Consider the following 22054-nt stretch of genomic DNA (forward strand, 5'->3'; position numbering starts at 1 on the left):
GAAACATGCCAAGCTAAGCTTTCAACTTTGTAGAAGCGTCCAGTAGTGAAGTTCCCCCTCAAATTGTGTGAGAACCAGTTTCAGTACGCATCGGTATGTGATGCAGCCCTCAAATATGGAAAAAAGCAAGTTCTATCAGAAGGAGCCAGCTTGCTGCGGCGACCTCTGAACCACCACTTCACTAGCCCTGCTGGGAAGGAAGACAAGAAGCTGCAAATGTGACAACTACCTTTTAAATTTTTTTGAGATAACTTCCGTTTTTGATCAATATCCGTTTTATCCTTTAAGTTAAGAAGTGTTCAATACCCAAAGACAAGTGTTTCAAAGCATGGAAAATATTACTTTGTTCAAAGTTTAAAGTTTACATATGAAGTAATCCAAACCGGGCTGTTATGTCCCCTTTAAAAACATAATAAATACTGAAGCACAGTTCCAAATAATTCTTTCTCCAACAAATCCTAGACACATGAGAGCAATTTCTAACATCATTAAAACTAGAGCCCTTTTTAAAGAATATAAACACCCTACAGCAGGGTAGTGAATACCAGTGTTGATTTCAGTGTTGATAAATCACTTTCCAATGAAAAAGTAGTTTCATAAGGGGAGATTACGGGAGGGGGAAGGAATATTACCACTAACCTGACTTTGTAAAGCAACTTTTTAGCTGCTGTACCAGCAATTTTACAGAAGTCAGGGATAATTATAGTTGGAAACAGAATCCCTTGGCATCTAAATTTACCTTTTTAAAAGGTTTTTATTTTTTATTGTCAAATATTCCACAAAACAAATACACAATTTTGCTCCACCACACTGCTGACTAGTTCAAAGAATCTTTCCAAGAGAATTCTTATTAGTGAGACAACCAACACAGCTTCAAAAAGGATACTCAGACAGTTAGCTGCAAAGACCCCCCAAAAGCAGAAGACTAATGAAGACAGTATAATGGCATAATGTCAACAGCACAGGTCTAAATCAGACTTTGTCAACTTTATACCCTAAGAAACTCATTTTACTACTTCTGAGCCTGTTTTCTCACTTATGAGATAGGCCTGAATTCAAGATTTCTATTTATGATTAAGCTCTCAAGTGTTACAGTTTTACAGTCACAGACACCTGATTAAAAAGGTTCAATGAAGATATGCAACCTACCTTCCTACTGTAGAGAACAATGAACAGGGCCAGAGACTCATGTTCATCTTTAATCTTTCTAAAGTCTTTACCAAGTTTTTCTTGCTTTTCTGAAAGCCACTTTGCACAAAGGCCCTCCCCACTAAGTCTAAGGAGCTATTATTATCCTATCTCTTGGAAAATATCCAGGTACTATAACTACACAAAAATCTAAGCTCAAATGGTACTGTAAAATGACACCGTGTACAAGTGCTATCATTAATTTGATGTGCAAAGAAATAAAATAAACTAAAACAACTGGGAAACTTCTCCACAGCCATCCCCACTGTATACACAGGGATGGGAACAGGTTACCTAAATAGCAAATCATGTCACTAAACTTGGCCTCATGTACAAAGTAGTGGCTAACCAACCTTTTAGTCACTGGCGATTGCCATCGCTTTCCCATTTGCATCCTGAGAGCAGTGGAGAAAAACAAAGGTCAAGAAATTCCATTCACCAAATTATTTACTTCAATGGAGTTAAGCATCACTAATGGCGATGTATTTTTTTTTTTAAATGTTCAAAGATGGTTCAGAAGTTAATGCTATGGTTTCACTTATCTAGTCATGCAGACACAGGACATGGTGGTACAAAACTTACTAAGATCTCACTAATAGTGATAACCACCAAATAAAGCAAAGAAAATGTCCTCAAGCCCCCCAAATCTGACCATCTCCTTCTATGAGTCCTTGAAATGAAGGAATTAACCAATTTTTAAAATAAGCCTGTAGCCCATCCCTTAAGTTAGAGAAGTTTTATCACAACCACAGACCACCAGTGAAGACTACTGAAAGAAAAGACGTTACCGAGGAGAAGTCTCCTTCTGGCGCTTTCGAGGTGATGGAGAGGCACTCCGGGAAGGGGAATGTCTCCGCCGCCTGCCTACCTCACCATTCTTCACATGGGACCTCTTGGGTCGCTCATCTTCTGAGGAAGAAGAGGAGCCAGAATCTATAATTATACAATAAACAAAAATTACGTTACATCTATGCTTTAAAGAGTGTGCCCACATTTTCTGACTCGAAACAGATGGGAGTGTCCAAATTAGAAGTGAAGCTCACTTATGCAAGCAGGCATGTATACAAGCCATCAGTTCTGAAAAAAGTTATCATCGATATATGGTCAATGACTTAAAAGCCAAACATAAATATAAATCATTATATAATTAAGCTATATAAATCATTCCTAAGGCACACTCCAATAGGATACAAGTGTCCCTTAGGAAACTAGTGATTTTCTGGGGTGCCTGGGTGGCTTAGTGGGTTAAGCCTCTGCTTTCGGCTCAGGTCATGATCTCAGAGTCCTGGGATTCAGCCCTACATCGGGCTCTCTGCTCAGCAGGGAGCCTGCTTCCTCCTCTCTCTCTGCCTGCCTCTCTGTCTACTTGTGATCTCTGTCAAATAAATAAATAAAATCTTAAAGACAAAAAAAAAAAAAAAAAAAAACCAAACCTAGTGATTTTCCAAAAAACTAAGCTCAAAAAACACCTCAAGCAAGTACTTGATGCTTGTTACTCAAAGCACTTTCAAAACTACTGAAAGTCCCACTAGGATCTGAATACTTCTTTTCACATCCCTAGCATTTACCACATACAAAAAAATATAAGTGACAAGCCTTTCCTATAGGCCTGGTAGGAAATGCAAAATGAAAAACTTCGACTGCTTGCACACGGTCTCCTTAACTTAAAATAACTAATAACTGTTCCCAAATACCAAAACTTAAATTTAAAATGAAGTCCCAGGGCACCTGTGTGGCTTAGTTGGTTAAGCGTCCAACTCTTGATTTCCGCTCAGGCCATCATCTCAGGGTCTTGAGATCTAGCGCTGTGTTGAGCTCTGCCCTGGGACAAGATTCTCTCTCTCTATCCCCTCCCCCATGCTTGCTCTATCTCTCCACCTCTCTCTTAAAAAAAAAAAAAAAAAAGAAGAAGAAGAAAACAAAACCAAGTACCAAAACCACCCAAGACCTATATGCATTTTTAAGCCCATGATTAACTTCATGTTTAAAGAGCTTTTAATGGGACTTAATTTCGCTGTAGGGTACTTTGGTCTCTATTTTGCTAATGAAAAGCAAAGGCAGCACACCTAGCCTTGGTCACAAATGCCCACAGCTAATAATATTATTATTAACTAAAAAATAAATACTGTTTATTATTTTACAGATATAAAGTACAGGAAACCTAGAAACAACCTAATGTCCAAGTAGGTGACTGGCTCTGTAAATTACAGTATATTAATTATTACAATAAAAAGTTTTAGCTATTAAAAAAAATTAGATCTGGGGCACCTGGGTGGTTCAGTGGGTTGAAGTCTCTGCCTTTGGCTAGGGTCATGATCCCAGGACCCTGGGATTGAGCCCTGCATCCAACTCTCCGCTCGACGGGGAGCCTGCTCTGCATCCCACCAAACCCCCACCCCCCGCCTACATGTGATCTCTGTCAAATAAATAAACAAAATTCTTAAAAAAAAATAGATCTAAGAACAGGGTAAGATATCTAAATATAGTAAGTTAAAAAGGGAGGCAACAAAGTCTGAGCTTATCCAGGTTTTGGGGGGCTTGTTTTTTTCTTTCCCTTTTAAACCATAGATTATACATGGCACAGAAAAATTCTGAAGAAAAGCTTTCAGGAGTAAGACTAGGGAATTTAGGTAAAAAAATATACTTTTCCAAATTTCATACCCCTGTATACTTACTGTTGTACTGTAAAGATCTACTGTTTATAACAATTAAGAAGAAAATTAAGTTTTAAGGACTTAAAACCAAAATACTTCCTCCCCTTGAGCAGATTTCTACGTAGGCACATATTTCTCCTAAGTATGCTCACTACAAGGATGGAGATTTGTATCTGGAGTATTTTTCATGAGGATATACAGATAGAAAACAGTTAAATCCATATCCGTACCAGATGAAGACTGCTGGTTCTGTCGTCTGTATTGACGTCTCTGCTGCACAGAATCTGCTGCAGCCATTTTGCCACCTTTATCTTCTTCTGAAAGATGGATGCATTTAGAAAGTGTTTCTTTAGTTACGCATGTAACTAAATGTAACATACTTGAATTGGAAAATGGTCTCTTAAACCTCTATTTCATTGGGTCAAGCAATACAACTGCATATATAGATTTTTTTCCTTACAAAAAAACTTTAGAATGCCAATTTAAATGCTGATTTTAGACTATGTTCACTAAATGTAATCAAAATTTATTTACTACAGGTCAAGCTAAGCTCTATGGGCTTTAACACATTTCAGTTAATCATCAAAAACCTACAGGATGGGGGCGCCTGGGTGGCTCAGAGGGTTAAAGCCTCTGCCTTCAGCTTGGGTCATGATCCCAGGGTCCTGGGATCAAGCCCCACATCGGGCTCTCTGCTTAGCGGGAAGCCTGCTTCCTCTTCTCTCTCTGCCTGCCTCTCTGCCTACTTGTGATCTCTATCTGCCAAATAAATAAATAAAATCTTTAAAAAAAAAAAACTTAAAAAAAAAAAACAACAAAAACAAAAAACCTACAGGATGGTAATTTATCTCCATTTCAGATGAAAGAAGTGAGGGTCAGATAAATTAAGTAACTAAACAAAAAGCAGTTAATCACTGAAGGTGGGTATTCAAACCAGGCTGGTCTCACTTCAAAGCCGTAGCTATTAACCACTAAGTCATATCCTTCCGACTTCCACCAGAGGGGATGATGCAATGTGCAAAAAATCTAATTCAGTTTAACAAAAAAAACCATGAAAACTTACCCGATTCAGATAACTCTACTTTTCTAGGCTTAGGTGCTGGTGAAGGGGACTCTCTTTTCTCAGTACCTTTATGTTTTGTCACTAAAAATAAGGAAAAAAACCATTTACATACACAGGAAAGCAAAACAAAACAACAAACAAAACCACACAAGACCATGTCTTAATGGTACAACAGGTGTGACTATGCTTATAAGTTAAATGTTTGGCAGAAGCCTTGAAAAGCCCTATAATGACTTTTTAATCATACAGATAATTTCTCCCAAGAGAAACCAGTTAAGAGAAACTGGGATTTGCTGTTTCGTAGCAGCAGCTCTGTGTAGAAGACATGTGTAACATTCAACTCAGTAAACCTCTAGGTGCTACCCCACAATGTAAAAACCACTCAACTACGGAGGCCTCACCAGCACAAGAGCTTCCAAGCATGCAACCATACCTGGGTGCAGAAAAGTTGTAAAACTGATAAATGGTTAAGAAATAAGATCTGATGAAATCTTCAGAGAAAGAGATTTGTTCTGGAGAAGAGGAATGAGTTAGCCTCCAAGATACTAAAGAATCTTTCTGTACCAATATAACCTTCATCATAACGTGAGAGATTTTAAACTACCCACAAAAAAGTAATCCCTCAGAGCAGGAAAAATAATTAAACACTAAGGCTGGATTCTTTCAAAGCTTAAAAAGCAGGGGAAGCCAGGGGTGGCAGCTCAGAAATACACCGAAGGTACTAGCAGAGCTGTGAGCACCTTATGAATTACCCAGCTTCTCTTTTCCAAATTGCATGGAAAAATTAAGACAACTGTCTTTTGTATGCTTGCTGTATTAGCAAGCAGCACTAAGCACTGTTGGTAGTATTACCCCCCATTTTACAGGAGAAGATATCTGAGGCTTAAAAAGTAACTTCAGGGGTGCCTGGGTGGCTCAGTGGGTTAAAACCTCTGCCTTCGGCTCAGGTCATGATCCCAGGGTCCTGGGATTGAGCCCCACATTGGGCTCTCTGCTCGGCGGGGAGCCTGCTTCCCTTCCTCTCTCTCTGCCTGCCTCTCTGCCTACTTGTGATCTCTAGCTGTCAAATAAATAAATAAATAAATCTTAAAAAAAAAAAAAAAAAAAAAAAAGTAACTTCAGGGGCGCCTGGGTGGCTCAGTGGGTTAAAGCCTCTGCCTACAGTTCAGGTCACGATCCCAGGGTTCCGGAATCTAGCCCCACATCATGCTCTCTGCTCAGCGGGAAGCCTGCTTCTCCCTCTCCTTCTGCCTGCCTCTCTGCCTACTTGTGATCTCTGTCAAATAAATAAAATCTTTAAAAAAAAAAAAGTAACTTCAAATAAAGTCACATAGATAATTAAAGTGAACTAGGATCTGAACCCACAACTGTTTCTATAGCACAGGCTTTAATTTCCACCAATTAACCAGCTCTATTTATAATATCCATCTACTGCTTCAACTAAAATCAAAGTATATACAGATATAACCATCGATCTTACCATACAATTAACCTGAAACATCATCTGAGACCATGCTGCTAAGAACTAAATTTGAAGCCAATATGATCCCAAGGATCCTTATTTATCTGCTTTGTCTGATTAAAGCAATTACCACTGAATGTTGACCCAGAGTATAGATACATTTCTTTTAACACACTTGTACTCAGAATTCTGTAAAGGCTTATTCTAAGGGGCAATAACCTTAGAGAGCTAGTGATCTAAAACAGAAATTTCATCTCTGCTCGAGTAAAGTGAAGAATTTACAATACTTTTTTTTTCTTTCTTTCTTTCTTCTTTTTTTTTTTTTGAGATTTGAGAGTGTCTGAGAACAAGCAAGGAGGGGTGGGGCAGAGGGAGAGAGAATCACAAGCAGACTCCCTGCTGAGCACAGAGACCAAGGAAGGGCTTGATCTCACAACCCAGAGGATCAGGATCTGAGCCAAAATCAAGAGTATGATGCTTAACTAAGCCACCCAGGCACCTTTTTAAAAAAATGCTACTTTTTAAATGAACTGCATTTTATTAATGATTCTACCTAATAACCATTTTTGACTTAGCACTGGATTTGGTAAAAAATGGTTAAATCTTAGTTACCATGAAATATGGCAGCAAAACTGCATTTAAAACTTGTATTTTAACAAATTCAAAAGAAATAAAATACAAATGCTTTTAAACTATAAAGGATTTGGGCGCCTGAGTGGCTCAGTGGGTTAAAGCCTCTGCCTTCAGCTCAGGTCATGATCCCAGGGTCCTGGGATCGAGCCCCACATCGGGCTCTCTGTTCCGCAGGGAGCCTGCTTCCTCCTCTCTCTCTGCCTTCCTCTCTGCCTACTTGTGATCTCTGTCTGTCAAATAAGTAAATAAAAAAAAAAATCTTAAAAACAAAAACAAAAACAAAAACGAACTAAAGGATTTGAGGCTATTTTCCTGGTCAGTACTCTGCACTTTAAAGTGACAGTTAATCCTCAATTCTTGAAAAGTCATCAGAGGCATCCAGTTATCTATACACCCCACATGTCCAAGTTACCACATAAGAGAAATGGGTTCCAAAACGTGTTTGGAAGCCGCCTCAATGTCAGAATGCATTTACCTCTAAGAGACATTAAAAATGAGGCTATGTTTGCAAGAGAGTTGACAAATGCCAACTGAATAAACACAAATGAACTAGAACATACATATTTTCCCCTACAGAAATATGCATTTGCAATTTTAGCTTGATCCAATCTCTCATGAATGGTTTAGCTATAGTCTACTGTCAAAACATTCATACTCTTAGAACAAGTATATAATATATATCCCTACGCTGGTTTAATATGATTGACTGAATCGTAGTATTAACAGAGTTAGTATTTCATCCGAATGTGTTTATCTAGATGAGAGTTTATAGTTTATTATGTTAATGTTTTTTTAGCATTCAAATGGCAAAATCATTCTAGCATAAAGTCAGGATCTTCTAAATCAAAAACCAGAATTTTAAACTTACTTCAGTAGTCCTATTAATTTTTAATCTCCCAGACTTGTCAAAACGACCACTTATAAAGATAAATCACTGTTACCAGAATTGGTGAAATTATCATCTACAGAACACAATTTATAGGATTAAACTGATCTATCCTAAAATTTTAATAGGCATAGATCCTCTGTAAACACACTTCATTAAATATCCTACTGATTTCAAAGCACTACTTTGTATACTAAGTTAATGCCAATTTAACTAACATGCCACTGATTATGAAATGCTTCCTGAAGATCCTTTCAGATGAGAATGTACAGTATCCTCCAAATTATTTACCTCTAAATTCCCCCAAATACTTTCGCTGTATCCTTCCTACTCCATTTGCCCAATATTAAAAGTTCTGACTGATAACTACTACATGAAATATACAAGTAAAATCTATTATACTTCAATGGTGTCACTGATCTTATTAGTCATGGAGTATCGTAAAAAGGAATTTCTGAAATCACATCACCAGGTACAGAAACTAAAGAACTTCACCCTGCCCTCCATCTCCCACCTCTAGCCATCAAAACAATATTTTGGGGTAGGAAAGTTGGGCAAGTATATACTTTTCTACTGAAAATGAGAATCCAAATTTTAGTCTTGGCTGGTTGACCTTCACCAAATCACTTAACCTGAGAACCGGTTTCTTGATGACAGTCTCTAAAAAGTCTGTTCTACTTCTGAAATTTCATCACACAGGACTGGGATCATTTTACTATAAAATGTTATTTCCAAGTAGTTAGAGCCAAATTCAGCTTCAGCAGACACAAGGCAGTCTCTGTATATTGCCCACAGTGCACCTTTTTGGCTGTGTTTTGTTTGGACATGGAAGACCTGTCCCAGAATCCATAGGTATATAACTAGGTCTTTGTCTTCTATCATGACTTATTTCTCTCCTATGTGCATATCCACTGTGACTTTTTTTTTTTTTGGAAAGCAGTGGCCCACTCCCCTTGACAATATATCAGAACCCAAGAGGTTGGTGCCTGGATACACTCTGAAAAAACTTAATTCTTAGCAATCTATTTTAACAAAGATTCAGTCCTCCTGTTCAGATAATTTTATTACTCTTTGGCTATAATGCAAATTGAAAAATCCTAACGATGTGTTCTTGTAAAGTAAAAGGTGGGAACTTTTGTAATATTTTTTCACTAGAGGGCTTTCTGGCTCCGGATAAAGGTGGGAAAAATCAGAAACTACTGAAGCTGTCCTAATTTTGAACAAAAGGACAGGAGGTTATGAAAGTAAGTGACCGTAAGGCCCCCTCCCATACTTAAATTAAGTCTGAACCTGGAAGACCCAAACGTGTCTATTGTCATTCAGCTATATTTAATGATACAGTCACTACATTAAATTGTTAAAATTCAGAAAATAATCTACGCATTACTCTTCACAGATTAGCCTCATCTGCCAGTCCCCCAACACTCTGATGGCTTCTCTATACCTCAATAAACAGTCAAAACTGTGCCCATCCCATTTTCTTTTTCTAACCTGAAAACTTAGATGTGATCAGAGCAGGCCCTGTACAGATCAACCTACAGACTGCTTCTCAAAAACCAATTTCTACAGCAGCTTTCAGGATTTCCCCTTCCCCACTACTCACCCTTCAGGCTATCATCTCAGCCCTAAACACCAGAGGCCCAATGCAAACAGATCCTACTGCTTTTCTCCTTGTGTATTTATGCTAAAGGAACAAATCCCAATACGCCACAACCTTCACTCAGACTAGTACACATTCTACTTGCCTGGCAGGATCACAGATCATAAATTCCTCAGAAATCCATCTGCAGAATAAACCAAGGACATCACTCAGAAGAACCCTGCTTAGAGCCTAAACTAAAAAACAAATCAGCTTTTAAGAGGACACCTTGTTCTTCCCTAGGGAGCACAATGTGGCCAAGAAAGAATTAAAACAGAATATGAAGTTCTCAAATAAGATATCAAACAAAAAAATCTTCAGAGAAAAAAAAGCTAACTAGTCTCAAAGTAATAAAATGATCCCTTAACATGACAATACAAACTTTGATAAGTCACCCCAACTCAGCCCACGGATCGCTCATGTATTTCTCCACCTACTTGCTGCCAGAGGGCAACTGCTAAAAACAAAACACATTTACATATAAGCTATTTCAACAAACCCCAAGAACTTAAAGCAGGAAAGAAAAGGTGATAAGCAAATTTACAAAAAGTATCACATACACAAATATCACCCAGCTACTTCACACTCTGAAGGGAGAAGGGGCAGCAACAACCGACTGGGCACTTTGTAGCCAAACGAAGAACAAACGAACATACTGTTTTTATGCTTCTGATTTTTACCTTTACCTGAAGTTCTCCCTGGAGAGACAGAAACACGACTTTTTCTTGTACGGTTTGACTGCTGGGGTGTTGGGGAATGACGAGTTTTTGGCGGTGGAGTTGCTGGAGGTGATGGCCTATGCCTTCGCCTGGGAGGACTTGCTGAAGGAGATAACCTACGAGTTTTTCGAGGGGGGCTGGATGTCCTCTTAGGAGGCTTCTTTGGCGGTGACCGGGAACGAGACGAAGAGGATGATGAGCTACTTCCAGACAAGGATGCTGATGAACGCCTTCTTCTGTGGAATAAAGTATTCACACTCATTAACTGCATATTTGTCATAGATGACCTGACAGGTTATGTACAGTTTACATAAAAATACAGCTATTTTAATCCAACTTTTGAGTTTATGTAGCTAAGCAGATAAGTAAGTTAAAAAAAAAAATTTGAAACAAAACCACAACCTAGGACAGGAAACAGCTAGTTCTGAGACTAAATGTGGGTAACTTATTCTGGTAAGTGCTTCCATCTGAGTTGTCTTTCCAGTTACAAATTATGTCACGTTGAGTGCTAGTCTCTTTCTTCCTTAGGAAAATCACCACTGTTTGGAGTTTGCATTCAAAATTTGGGTGGCAAAGTATTTTCCATTTAATAGCACAATGTCAAACAACCTTTAGGTTGCATTTTTTTAAAAAAACATGTGCAGCAGGGTTAGGAATTCATTTAGCTACATAAACTTAGAAGCAGGGGCCTCTCGAATTCTGCGGCAAATTTGTGGTAAGTTCTGTTGCAATTATGTGTACCTGCAGAATTCACCTTTGGCGGAAGAATTCCTGAGAACCTGAAAAAAAGAAACCCTACCTTAAGTGTGAGATAAAAACTGGCTGAAAGGGAATCTTACACAATCTGCAAAATATTTTGACTGCTAAATGGCTCAGTAAGCACAATTAAAACACGCTGTTTGCAAAACTCCAATATAAGAAATAGCTGTTTCCACTAATCTTGCATTAGAGAGCACCAGCATTACTTTTCTCCTAAAAAATAACCAATTTTAGAAAAGTGTGATGCCTAAATCGACTGACCATTTATGCGGTTAGTCTGTCAATAGTTAAAAACCAAGTCTATCATTTTTAGCAGTAGTCATAAAAATGTTTCACTGTATCACAACAACGCCCACCCCAAATGTTATCTTTTGAAAAAATACGGGACTCTGAAAAACCTGACTGCAGAAACAAAAAATCACGGAGTTCATTATTTCCCCTCTGTATTTCCAAGTAGATTCATACCCCTGTAAAAATCTCAAAGACTCAAATACAAAAACTTCCGTGCTAAGTATAATCTGAAGCACAATCATCACAGCTCCTTCCAAGGAGATAAAGAAGGCGCAGAACTCTGCTACCAGTGCACCAGGACTCCACTTTGGGCAGAATTGCTAAAAGGGATAGATACAAACATTTTTCCTCGTGACAATTTTAAAATGATCTTTAAACACAGAACATTCGTACTGACAGGGTTACTTCTATGTCTAATCTCTTCAGTAACACCTAGACCTCAAACTGCTAAAAATGGCTATATCCATGAGATGGGATTATGGGTAACGTTCCCTTTGTTATTTGTTTGAAATTTTGTAAACACTCGTTTTTATGAGGGGGAAAAAACATTTAAAGCAAAAACATAATTGCAAAAAGGTTATTTTAATATTGGCTAAAAGTAGCTTAACGGCTCTGTGGTCATCTGCTTTTCAAAAGCCAGTGATAACGAAAAACCAAAGGAAGAGGGAGGGTGGCAAATTCCCTCATCCCTAGGAGATCTTGGGGTCTAAAAGGTAAGTTAACACGAAGTATCAGTACAATGGTCATTTGTTTTCCCCCAACACCGCATTACTTTTTTGTGGCAATTAAACCTCAAATGAGAGGCTCTTTCGAAGGCATCACCTAGTATCACTCACGAGCTTTTTATTCCAGGGGGGACATTAATTCAAACACTACTAGCCTAAAGCAAATGTAGTACACTTTCATTTACTGACACTTCCAAATTTAAAAAGGAAAGAAGAAAAGGAAAGAAAGAAAAAAGAACAAGAAAAAAGAAAGCCCTCACCGTCTCACTGGAGATCTACTCCTTCTGTGCCTGGGTGGAGGTGGCATTCGTCTTGGTGGGGTTCTTCTTCGAGGAGATGGCCGCCTTCTCGGACTTGGCCTCCTTCTAGGTGAGTATGATCTGCCATAACAAACAGAATTAGAGCCTGAATAAATAAGAACAAGGGAAGAATTCCTTGACAGCTTTCTCAACAGCTGTATTTTTAAAATGGACTTCAAGGCATAGAGTTTTCCATTTATGTAGAGATTTTTATGGTGCACAGAAAATGTCCTCAAATTCTCTGTAGGTCCAAAGAATAACATTTGTACTAAATGCTCTCTCTTGCTCTAAAATTACTTATCTAATTCTACCCAGAAAGTAGCATGTAAAACCCAAGATCTGTATCAATCCTGAAGCCACAGCTCACCTTGATCGGGATCTATGACGCCGTCTAGGTCGAGTATGAGAAGGAGAGCGAGACCGTGTCCGGGATCTTGATTTGGAACGTGACCGAGATCTTGGTCGGGTCTTCTCCTTCTCCTTTTCTTTTTTGGAATTTTTCTCTGGAGAAGGTTCTTTAGGCTCTGGTACAGGTTCAGGTTTGGGAACTTTCAGGATGTCACTGTAGAAAAAAAAAGCTGATTTTTTTCCCCTTCTGCAGTTCAGACTCCCAAGTCATAATACAATGATGTAATAAGGTTATTTTTCTCTTTAAAATGTTTTCAAAATCCATGAAGACTTCTCCTTAGTTCCAAAAAGATATATACACATCAGTGAAAGTTAAAGAGCAACCAACAATTCTAACCACATACATTTTTAAAAGTATACAGCTGTCCCCAGTATTGGGGGAAAAAAGCGACTCACAATATGTAAAATCTCAGAAATAATACAACCAGCCGATAGCAGTGGTCACCTTTAGGGTCCTTACTAAAACTTTCCTGTAGAGCTAGAATCTTTTCAAAAAGCTGATTTTATGATTTAGAAAATATAAAAGGGAAATAATGGAGTGACTTTGTATTTGTAACTCAGAGCTATTCTATTGGCAGTCAGTGAGCAATAGCCTAAAATTGTGATATTTATAAATGAATTTTTATGTACTTGCCTAGTAGAAGTGGCCTCTTGTACTGAAGGTTCTTTTACTTTCACTGATGGTTCTGGGAGCTCTGGAGTTTTTTCCTTCTTTTCTGGAGCAGGGGAAGGACTCCGGCTCTTGGTTCTGTGACGGGGAGATCGAGAATGACTGCGCTTTCTCTCTCTCCTGACAGGGGAAGATCGTCTTCTAGGGGAAGGAGATCTGGATTTGCGTCTAGGATGAAAGTAATTTTTTTAAGGTTTTTGTATCATGTGGATTGGGAGAGGGTCAAAGGGGAAAGTGAGAATTAATCTTTTTAAATACAACACTGCTCTTTATACCTGAGAAATTCCTTATAAAAATAAGGTTCCTGTCATCTTTACTTAACAGCGGAAGGGCCAAAAGAAAACCAGAAAGGCAAGCAAACAAAGGGTAACGACATTCTCTGGTATTCCAGTTATAAGAGGAAAGCATTGACCTAGGACTCTAGATCTAGATTCTTAATCATTCCCAGAGATGAGGAGACCAAAGACCTACTTTTCAGAGGAAGAGGATGCTTGAAAGTAAAGAGATACTCCATGGTAACAACTCAAACCCAAACAGCTTAGATGCAGACAGCTCCCACCAGAGTCTGTCAGGTAGTCTAGGTATTCCAGAAAAATGAATAGTACAATTAAAGTAATGGGCTCTTTGGAAGAGAAGAGAAATATGTCAAACCTATGGAGCGTTTTTGAAAAAGGAGAAGTCCCCTTTCCTTTACAATGGTTTCCCTAACTTGAAATAAAACAGCAAATCTGGTTCATCAATAGTCAAGTAGTTATCAAAGTGATGTGCTTAACTCTAGAAACAGTACTTCTTCCCTGAAAAGGAGGTTTTAATATCAAATATACAAATTAAAATGAACAAAGAAATTTCCTCCTCCCTTTACTAATTCCAAAAGATTTATACAAAAATTACCAGAACTCTAACAATGAAAAGCCTAGTAGAATTCTCACCTTTCACCACAAATACAGTAGAAGCTGAGTCGTGGGTTTAAAAATGGGAACCTAACCATAGTCTCATTGGAAGAAGAAGAAAACAAATAAATGATCTGTTTTGGGTTCAATACAACCATCTAAGAAAAGCAGAACAGGGAATTAGGCAAGTATAATATGAATAGCTAATGGGCACAGATTTCTAATAAAAAGGAAAGAAAAGAAGTAGAATAGATTAAAACAATTAAATGCTGTATTTAAACAAATCCAATATGGAAGGCAAGTCTAGACTATGATTTAAGAATTAAGATTTGTATAATTCACCAGGACTTTAAAGATAATTATCGTCAAAGGATCAATCTCAAACAAAACAAGTATTTTAGCCCACAAACAAGCCTTAGTCCACCGTGAAAATTGTAGAAAATGGAAGAAATTCTCTGAATAGTGCTATTAGCTTCCTTTTTAACTGTGGAACTTTCTAGACACAGAATACTTTACTAACATGCCTAATGTTTGCACAACATTAGGTATATGTGTGTTGTATCGTACCTTCTTGGGCTTCGAGACCTCTCCCTTTTTTCTCTGCTGCTTTCTTTTTCTTCCTTATCCCTCTTATCCTTGTCTTCATCTTGCTTTTTCATAGAAGCCAACTTTTCTTGTTCAATCTGCAATGATCAAGTTTTCAAAGTAAACATAGCTGAATATTTGAGATCAACAAACAAACTGAAGACTTTGCACCCCTGATAAATACCAATGCTATAAATCACTTCACTGGCCTCTGCTTTTCAACAAGACTATTCTTAAGTTTACGTAAAAAAATCATTTTCGGGGCACCTGGGTGGCTCAGTTGGTTAAGCCACTGCTTTTGGCTCAGGCCATGATCCTGGAGTCCTGGAATCAAGTCCCACATCAGGTTCCCAGCTCCACAGGGAGTCTGTTTTCTCCCTCTGACCTTCTCCCCTCTCATGCTCTCTCTCACTCTCAAACAAATGAAATCTTTAAAAAAATTTTTTTCACTTTCATCTTATTCTTTGGTGATTTAATATACACTGCCCATGTGAAGAACCTGTGCTTACCTTTTACATCGTTATTAAAGTTTAAATTTTCTTCTGAGCTATAAGTATGCACATATTAAGAAAAAATTTATTGGGCGCCTATGCGGCTCAGTCAGTTAAGTGTCCACCTTCAGCTCCCATCATGATCCCAGGCTCCTGAGAAGGAGTCCCGTATAGGGCTCCTTGCTAATCGGGGAGTCTGCTTCTCCCTCTGCCTGTCATTCCCTCTTCCTGCCACTCTCCCTTGTGCACCCAGAGGTGCATGACTCGCTCTCTTTCTGACAAATAAAATGTTAAAAAAAAAAATGTATTTGCCCAATTATTGGACTCTGGAAAAATGACATTTCATTTAAAGATTTTACTTATTTCAGGGAGAGAAAGCCAGCTCGTACACATGGAGAGGAAAGGGTAGAGGGAGATGGTGAGGGAGAGAAGCAGTTACCCCGATGCACACGGAACCCCATAGGGCTGGATCCCACGACCATGAGCTCATGACCTGAGCCGAAACCAAGAGCTGGGATGCTCAACCAACTGAGCCTCCCAGGAGCCCTGGAAAATGACATTTTCAACTCAATGTCTGGGTTGGGGTTCGGTGGAAGGAGTGGAGAATCAAAGTGTATGTTTGAATATATTACAGCAAAGCAAAACAACATGCTGATCCTAGCTCTAAATCATATAAAATTTAAAAGTGTCTCTCTCAACATTACAGAAAAGTAAAAAGGCTATTACTTGTCTCTGTTTTATTTCTTCTTTCTTCAGTTCTAGAAAAGCAGAAGGGATTCCAGCGATGTTTTCTTGTGCACTTAAGAGGAGGGGCCACAGTTCTCCCATAAATTCTCTAGCATTTTTTCCATTCAAAAACCCAGTCAGGTTGATTTGCATCATTTTGGAGTCTGGATTCTGCAAAAAGACATGACAGGAAGAGAAACAGGTTACTTCAAAACAAGCCAACCAACCAACCTAAAACTCATTAAATTAGTATTTTTTAAGTCTACCATAGGGGCTTAAATACATATATATTCTTTACTATTTAAAAAATAGCTCTCCCTACCAGCTTCTCAGCAATATAATCTCTAGCACAATTACCAAATTCTCTCTTACTCTACCAAAAGCATCAGAGCAGCCTGTTAATCCTTTGTGGATTTCCTAAGTATTTTTAGACTATGTGGCTGTTAGTGGGTCTTATGTTTACTAACTTTAAAAACCATCATCAAAATCCACAAATTCCTGTATTTACTAACAAAGAAAACGTTTGCTTGCCTGGGAAATTTCCCCCAATGAGAAACTGAAAAAGTACATAAACTGTTCACTTCTCTAACACTATAAAACAGCTTTCTATAAAATATCTACCATCCAGTTATGAAAACTAACAAGGTTATGCATGCACTCTGTAACTTTTGAAGACTAAGCTGAAAGCCTGAATTCTACATAAGGAAAATCTATTTTAACAGTGCCTGAAATTCTCAACTGTCCACAAAGGGCTAAGAGGTCAAGTTTTCTCAAAAATAACTGGGTTTTTAAATGCTAAATCTGTTGGTCAAGCAACAAGGTCCATATAACAAGCACAGCTCAATAGCACAAAGCAAGTACAGATTCCAGGTGTCTTCAGTTTCTTCTTGGAACCTTGGGGGTTTGGAATCGCCAAGTCCCCTGTAGAGAAAGATGTTCCCTTGGCTTGCTTCCGACTCCCTACTGCAACTCAACCACCTTGAGTTTAATGTTATATCATTTATCTAAATTGCAAAAGACGAACAAGCAATAATGAGTACACAACCACAAAAAAAGAAAAGATTGTTTAAAAAAGTTCTAAACTTTAATCTCATGCTCACTACAAGGGGAATACTACCAGATACTTAGGTTTTTAAAAAAGCACTAAAATACAAATCAGTAAAGCATTTCTCCAATAAAATCTATCTTTAATATTTTAAAAACGGTTTCCCACGTTCCTGGTTTTCTAAGTAAAATGTATACATTTTATAGGAAGTGCTTTCTTAAAATCAATCTTTAAAATTACTCAAAACAAATGTAATTATCAAATTATTTTAAAGATAGAAATACCTTATCAGTTGAAATGCCAACTGTTCTGTCAAAACACAAGGGCGAACTCTTTGGGAAAAGGATTAATGTAGAGGTAAATTCACATTGGTATATTTGCCAAAAGGTCATATGGTACATCTTACTATCCTTTGGGTTGTTGTGGCAAAATAACAAACTATCTCATAATAAAACTGTTTCTAAACATTAATTCTATCATCATCTCATAATATCTCATGAATGAAGAAGAAAGGAATAACTATATTAACTGTCTCTAATAATGCTTCCAATTTATTTCAGTCTGAAGTTTAAGCATAATGTAAACAAAAAATCTGCCTAAAATGTTAATTGATGACCAGCTGACATGCAGCTACAACTAAAGACTTCAGTTACTTGATTATTTTAAAAACAATATCCAATCAAATCAGAATTGCCCCTCATGCTTCACATAAACGTCCATCTCATAATAGTATTTTTAAAGAGCAGTGTATAGATTTACCCAATTGCTCTTTCCTGTGTTTTTTTTTGTTGTTGTTGTTGATGTTCGGCCACTTTACACAACTCACCTCCAAACACACACTGCATCATCAAGGGAGTTGGGTCAGAGCGACATTGGGACACTCACTCTGCTGTGACCTAATAAGGTGATGGTGCTATACTTCAGACGCAAGGAATAACTTCCATTTTGGTTCAGGCCTTTTAAATCATAAATCACATTATCATTAGAAAATTGCTGTCAAAGTAACTTAACATGTAACAGCAAAATTACAAACAATAAGTTTGATTTTTCACCTGTGTAGCTTTCAAAACTATGTACCTTCACTAAACTTCCAGGCTTAATAGTTGTTTACAAAGTGAATTCTTTTCACAACAAACATTGTAAAATAACCCTCCTATATTTGTACTCCATAGAAAAATTGTTTCCATAGATTCACAAAATTATGTCACATATTCAGAAGAGCCATTTGTGTATTATTACCTTCACTTCCAGCTGGTTGAATATAAACTCAATCACAACATCATCTTCAAACCCAAGGATTTCCGTTACTCGTTTTGTTATCCAAGGCTTTATAACCTCCAAATTTACTTTGCTCATGTCCACCTGATAAAACATGCAAGAAATTCTTGAGTACAAGGTTCATAATTCTAAAAGAAAGCTCACTTAAGAATTTTGTCCAACCAAATTCCTTTTAACTTATGAAATTTTTTGATGTAGCATGGTACAAAATGGCTCATTCTTGTGTGGTTATGCTAATCTGTGTGCACTGTTGCTAAAAGGTGGAAAATGTTTATTAAAACAGTCCCAAAATGTCTGAATCAACTGTGCCATAAAAGGTGCAATAACAGTTTTATCCAGAATACCTTTTTTTCTAGGCATTCTGCAAATTTCAGCTGCTTCAGTAGCTTCTTCTGTTTATTGCTGAACCGATTATCCTGTTCTGCACTTGTTCCCTGCAGAAAAAGAAACACATTTTAATTAAGAGTTCAAAGTTAAATGCTTACTTTTTATCAGCTAATGATGGCTATGACCTTTACAGAAGAAAACGGTTATCAAGTAAATAGAAAACACCACAGCTAACAACCATAGAATGTATACTCTTTTCCCAATGAAGCTGACATTTAAAAAACTTGACTGTATTTTAAAATATAAGCTCACTGTAACAAATCAACCAATACAGCTGTTTATTAACATAAAGTTAGCACCTCCTCCACAAACAAGGTTTGACGTGTATCTTTTTAAACTTTTTTCTAAGTTAAAAGACTTTTAAGGTTTTTTGTATAAATGAGAACACACTGAAATATTTACTAAATATATACTTCCAAACAAGACCACTAAATTTCATCCTCTTGTGACAACCAGTAAGTAGCATGCTTACGGAATTACTGTGGCAACATGTATAAACAGGGTGAAAAGGAAAAAGAAAAAACATGCTAGAACTGTTAGTTTTCACAACTTTAAGAACTTGGAATGCATGAAAAATACAGGTTTACCTTAATTAACTCACTCAACTTCAGCAATAACTTTGAAAAATGAGGGCTTACAAATACTATGAGGCCATTAAGTGATCACTAAATTAGTCTGCATTTGGTCATTCCAACTGGACCAAATAACAAAAATAAATGTGAAATGTGACATCTACTGACTGCACTAAACTGGCCACTGTCCCTTGGAAAATGATCAAGAACCTGGATTGCTGGAAGAACCTGGGTTAGAACCCCAATTCTGCCACTACTTCAGCCATATAATTCAAAAGAAGTTCCTTAACCTCTGAGAATGTTTCCTTACTTGCCAAAATCTACTTTGCAAGGGCTGTGTGTCTCAAAAATAATGTATGTAAGGTAACTCGCATATGGCAGAAATTCAGCAAATGAAAGCTATCATTTCTATCTGGGCTGAAAAATTCAGTTTACTATCTGGCTGGCTGTACTAACAAGGTAACTCCCCAAATTCTTTTAACTTGGAGTTTAAATCCAGTCAACTCCTCTACGGCAATTATAGGTAGTATATAAAAACCCGCATCCTTTGCTTCCAGATTTTTACTAACACCAAAAGCAAACGTTATTATAAAATTTTATCGACCAACCCTTTTTTCTATTGAAACTCCTTTCCATTGGAAATAACCACCAACAAAAATTAAAAAATAGGCTTTTGTGTCAAAATATTACATTTGGATCATGGGACTATTGAGTACTCACTACAAAATATTTTGATGGAAATCAGAAAACAAATTCATCAACAGAATGGAAATCTGATAAACTCTCAATTGAAACTATCATTACAGAAATAACTACAGTATCATTTGCAAAGGACGGGAACAAACAATTGCTTATTTTAAGTAGGTGCTTAGAATAATCTGCAACTTTTGGTGAAAAATAAGTTGGCACAATTAAATTCAATTAAAGAATTTCAATATTGGCTTTAGAATGGCAAGAATTATGTTCTTTAAAAAGTCTTGGTCTTCCCCCTCTTCCAACTTTCCCTTGAAAAACACGCAAACTGAGAATTATATGCTCCAGGGAGTGGAAAGAGCCAACCAACGTTACATAAAGTATACATTTTTACCAAAACCACTGGTCTCTCTATGGTCCGTCTGCATCAAAAGCATTTGCGAACTCTAGTCCTTAATGTCACCTCCCACCCGCCTAGATCTCTACGAGGTAATCATTTCCTACAGGAGTGGAATATGGGACAAACAGGTTCCAGCAGTCCCAAGCCTGAGAAACTCTGGGCCCTGAGCACCAACTTCGACGCCTGCAGGTGCTGGGCGCACGGCTCGGGGAGAACCTAGGTAAGAGGCCCCTTTCCTCCAGTGGACTTCAAAAGAGTAAAACAAGCGCGGGGGGGGGGACCGGTTTGCGGTAAGGAGAATTGATCCCCGCCTTGCCCCTGCCCCTATACACGTGCACACTTTGTGTTGCACCCATTGCCCTTAGAGAGTCTCAGATTCAAACATTCCAACTACCTATTATCCGAGTTCCCCTCCCTAAAGGAATATTAAATCGGGCGGGAGTTCCCGCGAACTCTGACCCCGCGCCTTCGCAAAGACTTAGGACCTGGAGGGAGAACGGGGGAGGGGGGAGTCGGCGCTGCTCTCTCAAGAAAAGCCGCTAAACGCCGTTTCCTGTCCTCCCTCACACGCTCTCCCGGGGCGGTACCCCCAAAACCGTACTCTCCAGGATCCTCCCGCCGCCAGTCACCTCAGGGCTTCCCTCCGGCCTCCCCCCAGGGACTTCCTCCTCGCGGCCCAACTAGGCCCCAGGACCGGGCGGCGCGCGCAGCTCGGCCTGCAGGCCCCACCAGGCAGGCGGGCGGCGGGGTACCGCTCCGGCCCATTCCCGCCGCCATTTTCCGGCGACCGTCGCTGCCGCGTAGGGGGGACGATCCCGGAGGAGGAGACTGCGCAGGGGCGCACCGGTCTCCGCCGCAGGGCAGGGGGGAGCGTCCGCTGGCACGGAAGATCTTCAGGATATTCGAAGCCTCCCCTCGCTGACCACACCGTCCCGAGTTTAGGCCCCCTGCTGGGCCTCACCGATGAGCCCCTCACCTCACCCCCAGATCCCCGCGCTTCTACTTACGCGGAAGAATCCCGCGTCCATCTTGCTGCCTCGCTCGGAGATCGCTCCCTATCCCAAGATACACCGCGCCGCCGCGACGGAGGGCGGGACCGGCAGGGAAAGCCGAGCGCCGGGACGCAACGCGCGCCGCTCCACCCGCCCCTTCAGCCGACACGAGGCCGCGCCTGCTCAGTGAGGTGAGCACCCGCCACGCGTGCGCATGCGCGCCCAAGGGGGCGGGCTGCTGCCGTCTCCGAGGCTCCCAAGTAGCCAGTCCGGGAGGAGAGTCTCGCGATCGCAGCCAATGAAAACAAGAGAGAGTGTCGTCGGGTCGCCCCGCCCTGCGAATCCTTTTGTGGCGCTAGATCAGCCTTGTTCGCGCAGCGTGACTTGACCCATCCTTCGACCCGTAGTGGAGGAGGCCTCCCGCCCTGGGGGTTCCATGGAGCGATTGAAGAGAAAGGCTGTTACCTCAGAGTGACGCGGGCGAGGCGGCTCGCGCGCGGAAGAGAGCCTGCCGGCCTCTCGTATCCTCGTAAAAGTTGTGGTTGTGTTGCTTTTACGAGTTATTAAGATCGACTCTGAAGCAGTCGAGCTGTATAGTA

At 39.3% G+C, this 22054-nt stretch overlaps 1 protein-coding gene across 15 annotated transcripts in view; it reads right to left on the bottom strand.

The window, feature by feature from the left end:
- The window catches only part of SRRM1 (serine and arginine repetitive matrix 1), a 31627-nt gene extending 9962 nt beyond the window's left edge, over positions 1-21665 (bottom strand). The window contains exons 1-13 of one of the 15 annotated variants that reach the window (XM_080800559.1): positions 21471-21665; positions 18756-18845; positions 18373-18495; positions 16089-16259; positions 14854-14969; positions 13361-13474; positions 12686-12880; positions 12280-12399; positions 10212-10480; positions 4906-4986; positions 4073-4159; positions 1977-2121; positions 1542-1583 (exon numbers count right to left, since the gene is read on the bottom strand). In XM_080800559.1, the coding sequence (XP_080656685.1) occupies positions 1542-1583; positions 1977-2121; positions 4073-4159; positions 4906-4986; positions 10212-10480; positions 12280-12399; positions 12686-12880; positions 13361-13474; positions 14854-14969; positions 16089-16259; positions 18373-18495; positions 18756-18845; positions 21471-21491 (1574 nt within the window). In that variant the 5' untranslated portion in view covers positions 21492-21665. Of the gene's footprint in view, positions 1-1541; positions 1584-1976; positions 2122-4072; positions 4160-4905; positions 4987-10205; positions 10481-12279; positions 12400-12685; positions 12881-13360; positions 13565-14853; positions 14970-16088; positions 16260-18372; positions 18496-18755; positions 18846-21470 lie in introns of all 15 variants that reach the window. The other 14 variants (XM_080800558.1, XM_080800571.1, XM_080800566.1 and 11 more) reach the window with 14 other exon arrangements.
- Between the last annotated feature and the right edge of the window lie 389 nt (positions 21666-22054).

The sequence above is a fragment of the Martes martes genome (genome assembly GCF_963455335.1).
Source record: "Martes martes genome assembly, chromosome: 4".
NCBI classification, from domain to species: Eukaryota; Metazoa; Chordata; class Mammalia; order Carnivora; family Mustelidae; genus Martes; species Martes martes.